Source organism: Morone saxatilis, unplaced genomic scaffold, assembly GCF_004916995.1.
Source record: "Morone saxatilis isolate NCDOM2014 unplaced genomic scaffold, NCSU_SB_2.0 Contig11, whole genome shotgun sequence".
NCBI classification, from domain to species: domain Eukaryota; kingdom Metazoa; phylum Chordata; class Actinopteri; family Moronidae; genus Morone; species Morone saxatilis.
Window position 1 is genome coordinate 18190452 of NW_023339663.1, and position 14259 is coordinate 18204710.

At 40.8% G+C, this 14259-nt stretch overlaps 2 protein-coding genes across 4 annotated transcripts in view; one reads left to right on the forward strand and one right to left on the reverse strand.

Annotated features, from left to right (window-relative positions):
- Nucleotides 1–1020: 1020 nt before the first annotated feature.
- Nucleotides 1021–10680, reverse strand: phf10 (PHD finger protein 10). Of its 2 annotated transcripts, none has more exons than XM_035682107.1 (12): nucleotides 10568–10680; nucleotides 9243–9352; nucleotides 8735–8865; nucleotides 8327–8410; nucleotides 8102–8226; nucleotides 7805–7954; nucleotides 7601–7710; nucleotides 7354–7501; nucleotides 7015–7188; nucleotides 3138–3246; nucleotides 2344–2532; nucleotides 1021–2176 (listed from the first exon to the last, which is right to left on the reverse strand). In XM_035682107.1, the coding sequence occupies exons 2-12, from the start codon at nucleotides 9293–9295 to the stop codon at nucleotides 2079–2081; spliced, it is 1371 nt and encodes a 456-aa protein (XP_035538000.1). In that variant the 5' UTR covers nucleotides 9296–9352; nucleotides 10568–10680; the 3' UTR covers nucleotides 1021–2078. The 2 variants fall into 2 exon arrangements, with proteins under 2 accessions (XP_035538000.1, XP_035537999.1); XM_035682106.1 differs by lacking the exon at nucleotides 10568–10680 and adding an exon at nucleotides 10127–10353.
- rab4a (RAB4a, member RAS oncogene family) overlaps nucleotides 10588–14259 on the forward strand; it is a 4499-nt gene continuing 827 nt past the window's right edge. For both annotated transcript variants that reach the window (XM_035682119.1, XM_035682120.1), the window contains exons 1-7: nucleotides 10588–10721; nucleotides 11547–11627; nucleotides 11919–12033; nucleotides 12442–12504; nucleotides 12639–12793; nucleotides 13095–13190; nucleotides 13679–13824. In XM_035682119.1, coding sequence (XP_035538012.1) covers nucleotides 10706–10721; nucleotides 11547–11627; nucleotides 11919–12033; nucleotides 12442–12504; nucleotides 12639–12793; nucleotides 13095–13190; nucleotides 13679–13794 — 642 coding nt within the window. In that variant the 5' untranslated portion in view covers nucleotides 10588–10705 and the 3' untranslated portion in view covers nucleotides 13795–13824. The remainder of the gene's footprint in view (nucleotides 10722–11546; nucleotides 11628–11918; nucleotides 12034–12441; nucleotides 12505–12638; nucleotides 12794–13094; nucleotides 13191–13678; nucleotides 13825–14259) is intronic.

The following is a 14259-nucleotide window of genomic DNA, read 5'->3' on the forward strand; positions in this document are numbered from 1 at the left end:
GACAGTAAAGAGAAGAGGCTGCGGGGGCATTATGCATGATTACAGCGACTTTATCGGACTGACTCCTGAAGATTTGTTGGCTTTTCTCTTGTCATAAAAATGATGTCTGCTTAATGGTTTGAGCGCCCTGGGAGCAGACATCATTTTATGACAGAAAGCCAACAATGTTCAGGAGTCAGTCCGATAAAGTCGCTGTATCACTGCAATATGGCAGCCTCTTCTTTTACTGTCACCACACCGCGTGTTCAGCTGTACTCTGCGTGAGAGCGCCCCCACAGGCCGTTTGAGGCAGAGCAGGAGCGGGACCAGTGACAGGGCCAGTTGTAACATTTAGGAGGATATACTGGCAGGAATAGGAATATGAATATAATGTTCATAAGTATGTTTTTATTGTGTGTTGTGTCACCTGAAAATAGGAATATTTGTGTTTTCTTTACCTTAGAATGAGCCGTTGTCCTGAATACTTCACTGCTTGGTGCCATTTAATGTTACACACTGGTCCTTTAAAGATTTTATCCAGATGACAATTTCCTCACATTTCAATATTCAAAATTGGCTCATTCTTTTCTATTAGTTTAAGTTAAAAAAGAATCAAAAAGTATCAAAAGCTAGATAATCCAGATTTGCAGGATGCTATTAGATAAAAAGGATCTACAGGACATATGATGATAATTTGTCTGCGATATGAATTCAATTTTCTGCACAACTAAATGCATCAAACTTAATTTGTCCCTTTTTTGACTTCATAACTTAAAAATTACTAAATTAAAATCACCACTGGATGGCAGAATTCATTCAAATAATCAATTTCCTGCAAATTGTTCACTCATACATTCAAGGACAATTAACACCAGCAGCTGTTGCAATGGTGGCTGTGTATATTAAACAGTTTGTCTACAATGTAAGAATACAAATTACTTTAAAATGTATAAAACATTATTTTCATGATGCATAGGCAGTCTATCTGGTCCCAAAACCAGGATTCAATTTAATGTGGTATACAATAGGCATGAGTCTTTTTAAAGTAGCTTTTATTGAAAAAACACAACACTTCTTAATTCAGTGACTATGACAATAGCAACAGATATTCCATAAAAAAAACCTGCTTACTGAAGTACATTACAAAATAATTTCAAAAATAACATAAAAAAACATATTTCAAGGTAACAGCAAAAATATCAGCTGGATAATCATAGCTGATGGATGTATAATTTCAATGTAATTACAGTGAGTGGTACACGCATGAATAGTGGAGGGTTGATAACAAAATCAATACATGTAAAGTCAGACACTTTGTTTCAGTAATCAAGACTCACACAAATACCTGAAAAACTGCTGCAGCCACGAGGTTTACCACAGCCAGCGTCTATTACATTTCATTACACAGAATCACATCACCGTGTCATTATTTAAGACTTTGTTTAAAGATTGCTCTTTACTGGCCTCATTAAATACATGTTCGTTCAAAACACCAACTGCAGTTTATAAGATACAAAAAACATTGAATTACATCAGTGAAGTTAACATTGATCGTTCCAGTAGTACAAGATCAAAAGCACCATTTGTTCAACTGAAACAATTCCCCAGCAAACAGCTGATCACTGCAGAAATGAGATGGAAACTACAAGATTCATCGCTTTCATGACGTACAGATGCACTGATATTGTTAGTGGTTAGCAGATTAAATTATTGAGTGCAGTACACGTGGATGGATTTGATTTACAGGTAAACTGTTAACATTATTTTTGTATGATGTCTGGAGTTCAGTCAATGCTAAATCTGTTTTTCAGTACATTTAAGGTATAATCACATACAGTTTCCTGTCTGACTGACTGATGTCATCAAAGCGTTCACAGAAATGATTAATAAGTTTGTTTTCTAGTGTTAGCCTGTGTATTTAAAGACTTAATCAACAAAGAGTAACAGCAGGTTAAGACCTTTTGTTTGGATTGATGGTATTTGGTAGGAAGGCTACACTGTTTGGATCACAATGATCTGATATTTTAAAAATGTACAGCTTCTGCAAATGATTGAACACATGAATTTGGTCAGAGTTTCGTGGTTAATGATGCCGTTGATCATTTTTTAGCTGACTTGGACTTCTTAGGTGTTTTGGCTCCTCCCTTCTTCTTGGGTGTAGAGAAATCTTTGTCGCAAACCTCACAAACCCAAAGACCTGAGGAGACAGATAGGATTAATTAATAAGAGACAAACACATTATTTTTAAAGCAGACAAACTAAACAAATGACCATAATGGGAATTCTGTGTTTACAAGTCAGCTTTTGTCTCTCTTGTAGTGTCCAGACACCAGTAAGTGGTTGTGTTTCTGTCCGTCCACTCACCAGTAGGTATGGAGTCCATGCCCACGCAGAAGGTGTGGTATCCTCTGTCACACTTGTCACAGAACATCATCTCGTCCTCATGGTGGGGCTGCTGGCACACGGTGCAGGTCTTACACTCCATACACTGCCAGCGGTACGTCTGGATCACGCCCACAAGCGTCTCGCTCATGTCCAAGCAGGACGGGTGGCCTAAAGTTTATGGACACAGAGACATGAACACAGAAGCAAACGAGCAAAAAAACACAGGTGAAAACATAATGTGAACTCATTCACACACGTGAATACACCATCCTGTTAAGGTTTTCAACACACAGCGCTCTCACTGAGCTCTTACTAGTGAGGGATGGGCGTTTATCTATCTAGAATCTACTCACATGTATCCTAAACTCAGCTTCAAAGTATTATCAGGAAACAAAGATACAGTTGACCTGCAGCTATCGATACACACTGACATCAATCAGCTAAACTACACAAGCTTTACTGCAGTCACACAACAATTAAAGGCGGTATAAACACTTGGCTGAAAGTATAAAACTTGCTTATACACAATGAAATGAACATTTTACTTCACTGATGATAGACATTGTTCATTAGTTAATCATTTCAATCAACGGTGTTAAGTGATGTTAAATGAGTGAGAGGGACAACTGATTTATAATTAATGCTTATATTTATCATTCTATCACGTGGAGGAAAATATACAAAAAAATTAACATAACTGGCATTAAAAGTGGCAAAAAAAAAGCTAAATAAAATGAGGACATTGTCCTTTAAAATCAACAGTGTGAACTTACCGCTGTTATCACATTGGGAGCAGTGAATGAGAGCCTCTGGTTTGCCCTTCTTGTTGGCCTCTTTACCCTTCTGGCAAATGCCACATATAGCATTGGGAATGACCTTAGGCTGCAAGGGCAGAATAATGCTATAAAAACCATCTCATCCTGCAGTCATGGACAATATAGTAGTTCAATAAATGTTTAATGACTGGAGAAAACACAAAAAGACACTTTATCTTTACTGATGAAGACACTTTAGACACTTTAAACACAAAATGATATCACCTGGAATCAAAGCTGTCCTCCAACTATCTAGTTAGATAGTTTTAAGTTCTTGTTCTTGTTTTTAAGTTGTTGGGATTTTTTGCTACAAAACGGGAGTGTTTGTGCCGAGGAGCAGCCGCAGGTTACTGGGCCTCCGAGGACTGAACAGAGTTCTTCACAATAACCTGAAACAGGGTCCAAGGTACCAGAACAAAAGAAATTGCACGGTACAAATGCAAGAAAGGGGTATTGTGTCTAACAGACCCTCTTACAAGCATCTGGCATCTACGGCAGATTCATTTCCTCTGTGGTTGAGGATCTTGCAGAGCTGTTTTTATGTTTTTATAAGAGAAAGTCCTACATTGCTCTTTATGTATGATGTTCAAATGTTGGTAGGATATATCTGAAGAGTTGCTTTCTACGCAACATTCAGTTCAACAAGGTCCAAGAGGAAAGAACCAGAGCAGAAACAAAAGGAGGCTGGGGACATTTAAATCAGGATGCCACACAGGGAAACACTACAGACTTTTGAAACGCGTCTGTATGAAGCCACACAATCAAAACGGGGAAGACTGAGCACAGTTTCACATTTACACAGCCTTTATACACAACTTCAATAAAACGGACAATGTGACTCAAACTGTGAACAGTAATAATCTTAAGAGTGTAAAAACTGTGTGTGTGTTTATTGTATGCTCCAGTGTTGTTGTAAGTCATTTCACTTTGTTTCCATGTGTGTTGTACATCTTGTCCAGTTACTTCTATTGCCTCAACATAGTGACATCCTTCATTAAATTGTCCCCAGACAGGAAGCGATCAGGTTAGTCTAAACAGCCACAGGTATAAAACTATGGGTCAGTAAAAGACGAGGTTTGTAATGATGAAAACCCAAGACTAGAAACAAAGCAGACGACTGAACGAATAGAGAAACAGCAGCAGGAGAAGGAAATAAGAAAAAAAGAGGATCGCCCACTGTGGTCAAACACATACTGTACCACTGTTTCTACAGTTCATAGCTCTGACCTCGCTCAGTCACTGAAATCACAGGTGAAGGATCGACCCTATTGTTATTGTGAACTGTCTCTTTACAGCGAAGATCGATTCGTGGCCACATGAAGTGCTTACAAAGCAACCAACACGTAAAGACAAAAATGAGCAGTTCATGAGTTTGAATCCAGCTAGAGTGAATAAGTTTTATTCTAAGTTAATTTAGTCAACACAAGTATTACTGTATTTTACGTACATAAAATAAAAGGTGCTCTCTTTCAGGCATGTTTGCTTTTATATAATCTGGTAGCTTTTGTACGACATCATATAAAGCTAATAAACATTTTGTGTATTCAGACACAGAGGCATACATACAGAGAAACAGATAGATATAACTATAATGACTATAATGGCTGAGCACTCATCCATCCACAGATTTTAGATCAGTGGATGATTTGGTATAAACGTCTTGTTTTCACTTTTATGGACTGATTATGTCTCTGCTATCAAGAGATTTCTGTCGTGTAAATAAGTGACAAGGTAACGACCTGTTAGCTGTGACTCACAACGTCCATCTGCCTGGGTTGAATCTACGTTATAACTCGAGTCAACCTTTACTCAGTGATCCTCATATTCAATATGTCTGACTAAATAAATAACTCCTTCTGAGCATCAAACCAACACTACACATTCCCAGGTAGACTGAGAGCAATACCAAGGGCAACACAAAATAATAACAAATACTGATAAACTGATATAATCTTCTGCAGTTGATGTAACTAATGAAATATTACTGTATGCAGCTGCATCACACAGTGAACATCTGTATCTCCTTAATGTCGATGTCTAAGCTACAGAAAGGCTGCTTCATTATCGAGAATCATTCGTTGACCTGAACACGTTACGTTAATGAACGAATGAAAACATAGATTCAACATGTATGTAACACACAAAATGTATCACATTATGAACAACATGATTGTGTGGAGGCAATTAGTCAACCTAATTCCAACTTTGTTCTTCATTATTAGTTTTTATTCATGAAGTCTTCATTATCCACTGCACGTACTGGAGACGGTTGCCAGACCAGAGCGAAGTAACGTTAATCAGCTAGCAGCATCACTGATCCAAAGTTCGTAGTGTCTTTTGTGGAGACATAAAAGTCATTAAAGTGAATCACTAAATCTTTCATGTACTGGGGTTTTGTGAAAAGTGGAACGATAGATGAAAAATCTACATTTCAACCAGAGTTACAAAACTATGGATCAAACTTAACTTCTGTATATTGCATTTTTGTCAAATACAGAAATGCCTGAAAGCCATCACATCTCTCGGTCCTTTGGTACTCATCACAAATTGATACAGTACAGAGATATTGCGTTACTGACTAATTCTAGTGAATGGTGGCTGCCAACATGCCGTGTCATGTCTGTACGCTAAAGAATATGCAAAATGATCTGATGAATAAAGGTCAAAGTAAAAGTTAAATCAAACTTAAACACACTGAAACTGGTAACTGGTAACAGACACTATAAAAGGGACCATGCCCACACCACAAAGCTGAGCTGAACTCAACTGGACTTACCCAGGTCCATCATACTCTCACTAACACTTTTATACCAGCTTTTGTTTTTCCTTCTGAAAGGTAGAGGATTAGAAAAATGAAACGGCGGGCTGTAGGTGGCACTTCTCTGAAATAATACTATTCCCCATCTACAGTCCCTTGAAGATTTAGATGAAATCAAGGCGTTTATTAAAACTACCAAAGACATGCTGTGACTAGGTGTTAAAGATAAGCTGATGTGGGGCTCCAGGCCCAGACAGACAGCTACAGACTACCTCTAGCTCAGCTCAGCAACAGTGTGAACAAGGTCAGCAAGTCCTCATCGCTCCACGGTGACATTATAGGGACGAGTAAAGCCCATGTCAAACAGCTGTCTGATACTAACACTTAACAGTACATCACATGGTGTATAAACAAAGCATATTATTATACCAACACACACTTAAAACATTAGGGTTAAGTGCATTCGACACTTCAGATATAAATGTTAATATTCTCTAGTGATAACATCAACTACTTTTTAAAAGCAACCACAAACTGCATGTGGCTTTTATTTTCTGTATCAGTATAACAAAAAGACTTTTCATTTCAAAAATGAAAAAAGAAAAACTAGCAGCCAAAACATCCACTTACTTGTCTTGGAAGTATTTTTTTTTGTTTTTTTGGACAAGTGAGGACAGACAAGAGGTATATTGAAGACATTCAAAAGGAAAAAAAACTTTTAAAAGTTCAAATTTGTCTTCGCTGAAAAACCCAAGTGAAAGTGCAGTGAAAAGGAAACAAGTGAACTGTTCCTTTAAAATGTTCTTATTGCTCACAGTCTGGTACGAAGAGGGGACAAAAAGCCACGTAGTAATCATAAAAACTGAAGACAGGACCCCCTGTGTGTGTGTGTGTGGACCAGGTTGTCCCAGCTGACCAGGTGACAAACTGTAGAAGCCGGAGAACAAAGTGGAGAAAGCTAAGGAGGGGTGGCGGGATGGATGGAGTAAGGGAGTGGTAGTAGTAGAAAGAGGAGGAGGGGGTAGAAAAGTGCTGCTGCTGCTGTTGGAGAAGAGTTCAGGTGCTTTTGTCCTCTACCTTGTACCCTGGGGTGGCTTTGTGGGAGGCAGAATGGCGATGGCTGCCGTCTTTTCCTGGGGTGGATGTCCTGTCTTTGCCCTTGGACTTGTGGCCGTGTCCTCCTCCTCCTCCTCCTCCTCCTCCTCCTCCCTCCTGGCTCTCCACGTCTGATGCGTTGCCTGAAGAACTGTCCTGTAGAGGAACAGAAGAGGAGGGAGATCATTTATTTCCATGTTGATATCTGAGTCAAGTGTAGTAGAGATAAATTACTCTGATGTGGAAACGTGAATCTTTCAATTAGTCACTGATCCAGGATGTATGATGTAACACAGATACAAGCACCGCCTAAAGTCTTACAGATGAGTTCTTGTTCTTTTTGACGTCCTTTCCGTCCTCGGCGTCGTCCGAGTCAGGTTCGGAGTCCAGCGCAGGGAGCTCTGGGTCCAGTGGAGGCTCAAACAGAGCCGTGTTCAACGGCAAGTACCGCAGCTCATTGGGAGAGTACCTATCAACACAAAGATGCATCAGGGACAAAACATTCAGCCCAGTACAGAATACAGGCTGAGAGATGTAATGTAGGTTTGGGTCTAACAGTGTACTGTACCTTTTGTAGTACTCTTGGAACTGTCCTGGTATGAGAGCCACAGGGTAGGGGCCCGTCCTCGTCAGCTCTGGAGCCAGCACCTTAAACCTGCCCTGGGGGACCTGGATAATCTGAGGAAACATGTCCATTGTAAGCACAGCCGATGACACACGAAGCTCTTTTCTGAATCCCTGTGAATCGTCTGTTTTCCCACATTGGACTCACATGTGTCTGGAGGTCAAAGTAAGCTCTCCTCTCCTCCATACGCTCCCTGTTAAAGTTACTATTGAACTCTGCAGCTTTTTTCGCTGCCTTCTTAATGTACTCAGGAACCTTGCTGGCCTCCACCTTCTGAGGGTTCTGCTGCTGCATTTGCTTTGAAAGACAAGAGACACAGACCGTAAGAGACACTGTTCATAAACGAGGAGAAAAGGAAGACGTTCATTAAATGCATTACTGTAAAAAAAATCCAATGCCACAGTAATCATCAACCCCGGGACATTTCTCCGTTCGTATACTCACAGAGTACTCTTTAGCTATTCTCTGTCGCTCCCTCTCCTGCAGGATGACCGAATACTCAGAGTGTTTGGTGGGATACTCCTTTATCATGAGATCGATCACCTCGTCACTCCGCAGAGCTGTCAGACCTGGAGACACACAGGAGTTACACTCTGTACACTCTGCGTCAAGCACACCGACGACTTATAAACAAGGTAGAAACCATATCAACTGAGGTGAAGTTCCTACCCAGGGTGCACTGCGTCTCCGTAATGACGTTCTGCTCACGTAGGTAAAGCTTCTCTTTGTGGGACAAGTCTCTTCTCTCCATATCTACAGAGGGACAGAAAACACCACAATGGTCAGGGAGCCGCTCGATCTTCACTTCAAAACACAAGTGAAGAAGAATCATTACAGCAGTACGACAGAAGACGAAGCCAATAATCATTAATCGTTAATGTACGACTCCAGCAACAATACTTCTCTAAACAGAACAATTTAAATATTACTATGGTATATATTATAAGAACAATTTAATACAGGAAAACATTTTAAATAATTAGCTGATCATTTTGGATCAGCATATCAACAGCATTATGTTATAGAATCAATAGTGTTTGACAGAAAAAGAGTACTTCTGTATCCTTTAACACTTACCAGGGTACTTCCTCTTGAAGGAAGTGACGCCCAGATACTCGCTGACCTGCTCCTGCAGCATGTAATACTCTCCTGTGTCATCTGGAGGCCACTTGTACTCCGTCAGGTTCTCTGCTGGGAAATATGTCGGGCTGGAGGGACAACGGTGGATAAAAAAACTCTTTAAAAGACGAATCTGCTGTGGTATTTCTTTATGAGCAGCGATAACATGATAAGGAGATTAGAGAGATTAAATCAGGTTCTCATATTATGTATTATGAAGTATGTAAAATGGAAACATGCGACTGAAGAGGGCTACATGTGCAAATCCTGCAACCAAGAGCAGAATTATCAACAGTTCTGTATATCAGTTTATACACACGTGTATATATAAATACATTATGGGGGTACAGCAAAAGGGAAAACCTGTTATATAACAGCAAACACATCTTAGGTTTTCCAGACTGCGGGAAAAGAAATCCTGGCAATGCCCGTTTGTTGCTCCATACCAAGTGTTGAGCCAACCTACCCAAGGTCTTGACTGGAGGTGTCGCAGCTTCGAGAGCTGTCCCCTGATCCCATTCTCCTTCTCTTCGGAGGCTGACTGCTATCATTGGACTCCTCTTCTATCACATCTTCCTACAGACAGAAAAAGACAAAAAACACAACACACAATTAATATCAATGATGCCAAGATAGTCCCAATGTTGGTGTCCTTCCTTCTGACTTAATCATGGGGATATTTCTTCTTTAAAATCTGGCTTAGTGTTTCTGAAACATGTTCATCCTTAGGACCTTCGAGCCTCAATGATTAACAAACAAAGTGTACAGACTTTGTAACTTTAACTAACACACACACTTTAAAAACAATAGTGTGAATTCCTCAGACCTCCTTTAAAACCACAGTGTGCATTTTAGACCAGACACAATGCAGTTATATTAACATATATCTAACTAATCTAGTCTCCATCAGTGTGTTTTAGAGAGGTCCTGTCTGTAGTTATGTCGCTTTGAGAAAAGAAGAGAGCTTGTTTGTCATGTTTAAATTATTATTATTATTATATTATTGTTATGTAGAGTTAGCAAAGTGGTGACAGTGAAGGTAAAGGCTCAAACAGGCCACCACCATGAAACCACTGCTCTCATTTAGAGTCCGACGTGTTGCTTCTTCTACAGACATTATAAAGTAATACATGTTTAAACACACCACTACCATCCCGCACACATATGACAACAAAGGGGGGTCGCTAACGGTCGCTAAACGGCCGCTAACCGGTCGCTAGACCGGCTGTCATTCATAGACGGAGGCGTTATTAGCCGTTGGGCAGCTAACTAGCCGTTAGCTGAGCAAGCAACCGTGCTCGTGAACAGAGATCAATATTATTCGTGTTTTCTGCGGAATACAAATGTCACCTTTATGGATTGTGCTCCGGGAGTAGCGGGGTTGCTGTCGCAGGGCGGTCTAACGGGGAGCACAGCAGCCATATCTCGCTAAATAAAGCCTGCAGCTAGGCTAGCTCACTAGCCACTTCTCCGTCGTCTTCTTCTGGTGAAGTTTTGTGGCGGTTTGAAATCATCAACGGACACAACCGCCACCTCCTGGGCTGGAGTACGGGTCGGGATTGGGATATTATCTGTGACTGGGGTATTTAAATTATACACACAATAATTATATTATTCTAAAATATCAATTCAAAACAATACCGATAACAAACTTTCGATTAATCTGAAGGATATTGACAGAAGTCAAACCGCTGTTAGCAGGTTAAACAGCACCGCCATGTGGCAGCTTTAAGACACTACAAGGCTCAATCACTTAAGGCAGCTTTTATTTTGAAAATACAAACCACGTACGGGAAGTCGGAGGGGAAAATCAGCTGGAATCCGCGGAAATCATCAACAGGACTATATTCCTTTACTTGGCTAGCTATCCATCTGTCAAGTTGTATCCCCCCCTTCCTTTCTTTTTGCTGTCTAAACGCCACACTGGCGATGTCGGAGTCATACGGTAAGGAGGCTGATTCGAGCAGCAGCCACCGCTAACATGTTCATGTAGCCTCAGAGATGGGATGAGGCAGGTGTGTCGAGGAGCTTTCTTCTCATCGTAAATAAGATAGCTGACAGGCTAACTGAGGCGTTACTCAAGGGCTGCTGGCCTTAGAAATGCCATGTCAGCGTAAGTAATCCCACAGAGGTTATACAGCGGAGTTGAATGAGGCTGTGAGGATAAAACGTGTCGTTGTTTGTAAGGTTACAAATCCCCACAGAGGTTAGCGGAGTGGACAGGAAGCTGACACCTGGGGACGATGGAGCTGGCGTTAACATCTGACTGAGCTGTACATCCTGTAAAGCAGATACAATGCAATGACTGTATGTCCTCATATATCACTGTATGAGTGATAACCGTGGTTTGTGAGGGGTTTATGTCCTAGCTTCACCGTCCCAGTGAATGAATGAGGTTTATTTATATGACCACAGCTGGTTATGAGCATGGATTTTACATTGTTATTGCATTTATCAGTGAAGTGAGGCTGTTTGTTGCCATTCAGGTCACCCTGAAGAAGGTATAAGGATGTAGAAACAACTTAAAGCATAGCTGTGTGCATATCTGTACACTGGAAAGTACCAGTAGTAGTTTTCTTTTGTTGTATTTTATGATAGTATTAATTTGGATTTTTAAGGACAATACTCGTATCAATGTTTGAGAGTTAGAAGATCTAATACTATGATATGTCAGCTGCTAGTTATAAATAAAGTGGCTCTCATGTTTGCTGTAACTGCAGACAGATCTTGTGTTTGGTCTCTATACATTATTTCTGTTTTTCCTCCTCAGATTTCCTGTTTAAATTCCTGGTGATTGGGAATGCCGGAACAGGCAAATCCTGCCTGCTGCACCAGTTCATAGAGAAGAGATGTGAGTTAGAAAGATGCAACACACCATGCATTCATTCCTGATAATGTACACCTCATCAGGCATTATACGTTACTTAACTGACCTCTAATGTGAGCGCAGTGTTATAACACAGTACAACTGTAAATGTGTTAAAACTAATGCAGCAAGTGTTTATAAATAATTAACACGTATTAATATGTGAAAATTGGATCTGCTTTTTTTTACTTTCTTTACTGAAGAAATACACTGCAGGTCATCACTGTGTATTGCAGGTATTTCATTATAATGGCAACATTTTATTTTGTTTTCCAGTTAAGGATGAATCCAACCACACCATTGGAGTGGAGTTTGGCTCTAAGATCATAAATGTGGTCAACAAAATGGTCAAACTGCAGATTTGGGACACTGCAGGACAAGAGAGGTTCAGGTAGGGAAGCAATCCCAACATAACTGTACGTTATTATTATTGAATCCTCCTCAGTACAAACCCACTGTTCAATCTAATTGAGAGCACTTCACTATTGGAGAGCAAATCAAATGTTTTTTGTGTGTGGATGTTTTCAGTTTTCAGTTTACAGTCAATAAAGTTTTGTTGTTGCTATGTTTTGTAATAACATGGGACTAGTTATTGGACTGTGCTTACACGTCTACTTTAAGAGAGTGACGTAAAGTTTATTTGTACTTCCAAAGAGGGCAATGATAGAAAAGTTTGGGAACCACTGGGGTTCCCTCAGTTGACTGTAAGTTACCACATAACATTTGACAATCCTGCTAATGTTGTGTGTTGTTTGTTGTGTGTGTGTGTGTGTGTGTGTGGTGTGTGTGTGTGTGTCAGATCTGTGACCAGGAGTTACTACAGAGGAGCAGCAGGAGCGCTGCTAGTCTATGACATCACCAGGTAAATCAACCAATCCCAGGACATGATCTCAGCTCCTTTGGTATTTATGTTTTAGCCAGCTCCCCTCTTCTTTCTCCTCTCCAAAATGCAACCTGTGTCTCTTCCCTCTGTCTCTTTGTCTCCGTACTCTGCAGTCGAGAGACGTACAACGCGCTGACCACGTGGTTGAGTGATGCCAGGATGCTGGCCAGTCAGAACATCGTCATCATCCTGTGTGGGAACAAGAAGGACCTGGACGCCGACAGAGAGGTCACGTTCCTGGAGGCTTCACGCTTCGCTCAGGAGAACGGTAAGATCGGGATCAGAACAGTGGGATTCTTTCATATATTTCTCTTAAAAATTCTGATAATAGTGAAAGAGGAGCTTAATTATCTCAGTAGAAAGAGAACTTCAGGTGTTGACCTCTTATTGTTAGAGGAAGGACATCATTTTTTGGGTATGTCATACGTCAGCACCTCAGTTGTCTGAAATAAGTGCAATTTTCTTTCTTTCTTCTGCAAAGAATTATGCTGCTCAGAGGAAATCGTATTGTTAACACTGCAAAGAGCTGAAACTGTGTGTGTGTGTGTGTGTGTGTGTGTGTGTGTCAGAGCTGATGTTCCTGGAGACGAGCGCTCTGACAGGGGAGAACGTTGAAGAGGCCTTTGTCCAGTGTGCTCGGAAAATCCTCAACAAGATAGAGTCAGGTAGGAACTGCGATCCTGAACTATAACCCTAACCCCCGACTCTAAATCCCTTCTTATCCTGACGGGATCAACAAGGCGGGTTTAGGTATGACTCCAGACCTCCAGACACCGCACTGTAGCAGCTCTCACAGAGAATTTTTCAGAGTTAAAGTCAGAAACAAATCTCCCATCACTTACAAGCCTGATCTGCTAAACCTTCGTCTATCTGGAGCCTCATTCCTGGAGGGCCTCAGCAAGTTAAACAGAAATACTATTTTTAAAAGCAGAGCAGGATTTACACCGCTTTTTTAAACTGATGTTAAACTTAGTAAGTACTCTCATCATGACATATTTGTTTTGTACCGCGACTGGCTGGCACTTTTTTTATAACCTGCATTCTTAACTGTATTATTAAAAAATCCTAAAAAAATACCATCAGTTCAGAGTTGTTGGAGATCCCTACAGGAACCCCACCCGCTCACTTCTTGTGTCTGTCCACTCTCTTTCAGGGGAGCTGGATCCAGAGAGGATGGGCTCAGGTATCCAATATGGCGACGCTGCGTTACGACAGCTTCGCTCTCCTCGCCGCGCTCAGCCACAGGGCACTCAGGAGTGTGGCTGCTAGTGGGCCCGCCCAGTAACACACACAGACAAGGTGAAAGGACCGGAGGACCTGTTGTGTTTGTACTGCATTGTAAGATTCCTCTGCAGCAGCTCACGTAGCCCGGCTGGACTTTACATTCTGCTCGTTGCTCTTGGCGCTGTGCATCTGCTGCACCCAACCACTCGTCGTGTCCTTCCTGTCACTCATCTCGTGATTTACAAACCTCGGTCTGAATTCAGAGTGGAGGGGGTTTTTAGAAGCATTTGTAGTCATTTTTGCTGGATCTTCAAACTTAGTTCAATAAATGTGAAAGGAAGCATCTTTGGGATTTCTTCATTACAGTTGTTTTAATGCTGGTAATAATTTACTAGTTCCTTAAAAGATAAGGCTGGCGGCAATATTATTATTATTATCATTATTATTATTATTATTATTATTATTATTATTATGTTTTTGTTATTGTCAACATATTCCATAAAAACCAAC

Excerpts from the sequence above, each read along its gene's own strand:
- phf10 (XM_035682106.1), bottom strand. The coding sequence starts at position 10,198 with ATGGCTGCTGTGCTCCCCGTTAGACCGCCCTGCGACAGCAACCCCGCT. Across the intron at positions 8,411-8,734 it reads CTTCAAGAGGAAGTACCCTG|ATATGGAGAGAAGAGACTTG; the intron begins GTAAGTGTTAAA and ends GTCCCTCTGTAG. Across the intron at positions 7,711-7,804 it reads ACTTTGACCTCCAGACACAT|ATTATCCAGGTCCCCCAGGG; the intron begins GTGAGTCCAATG and ends ATGTTTCCTCAG.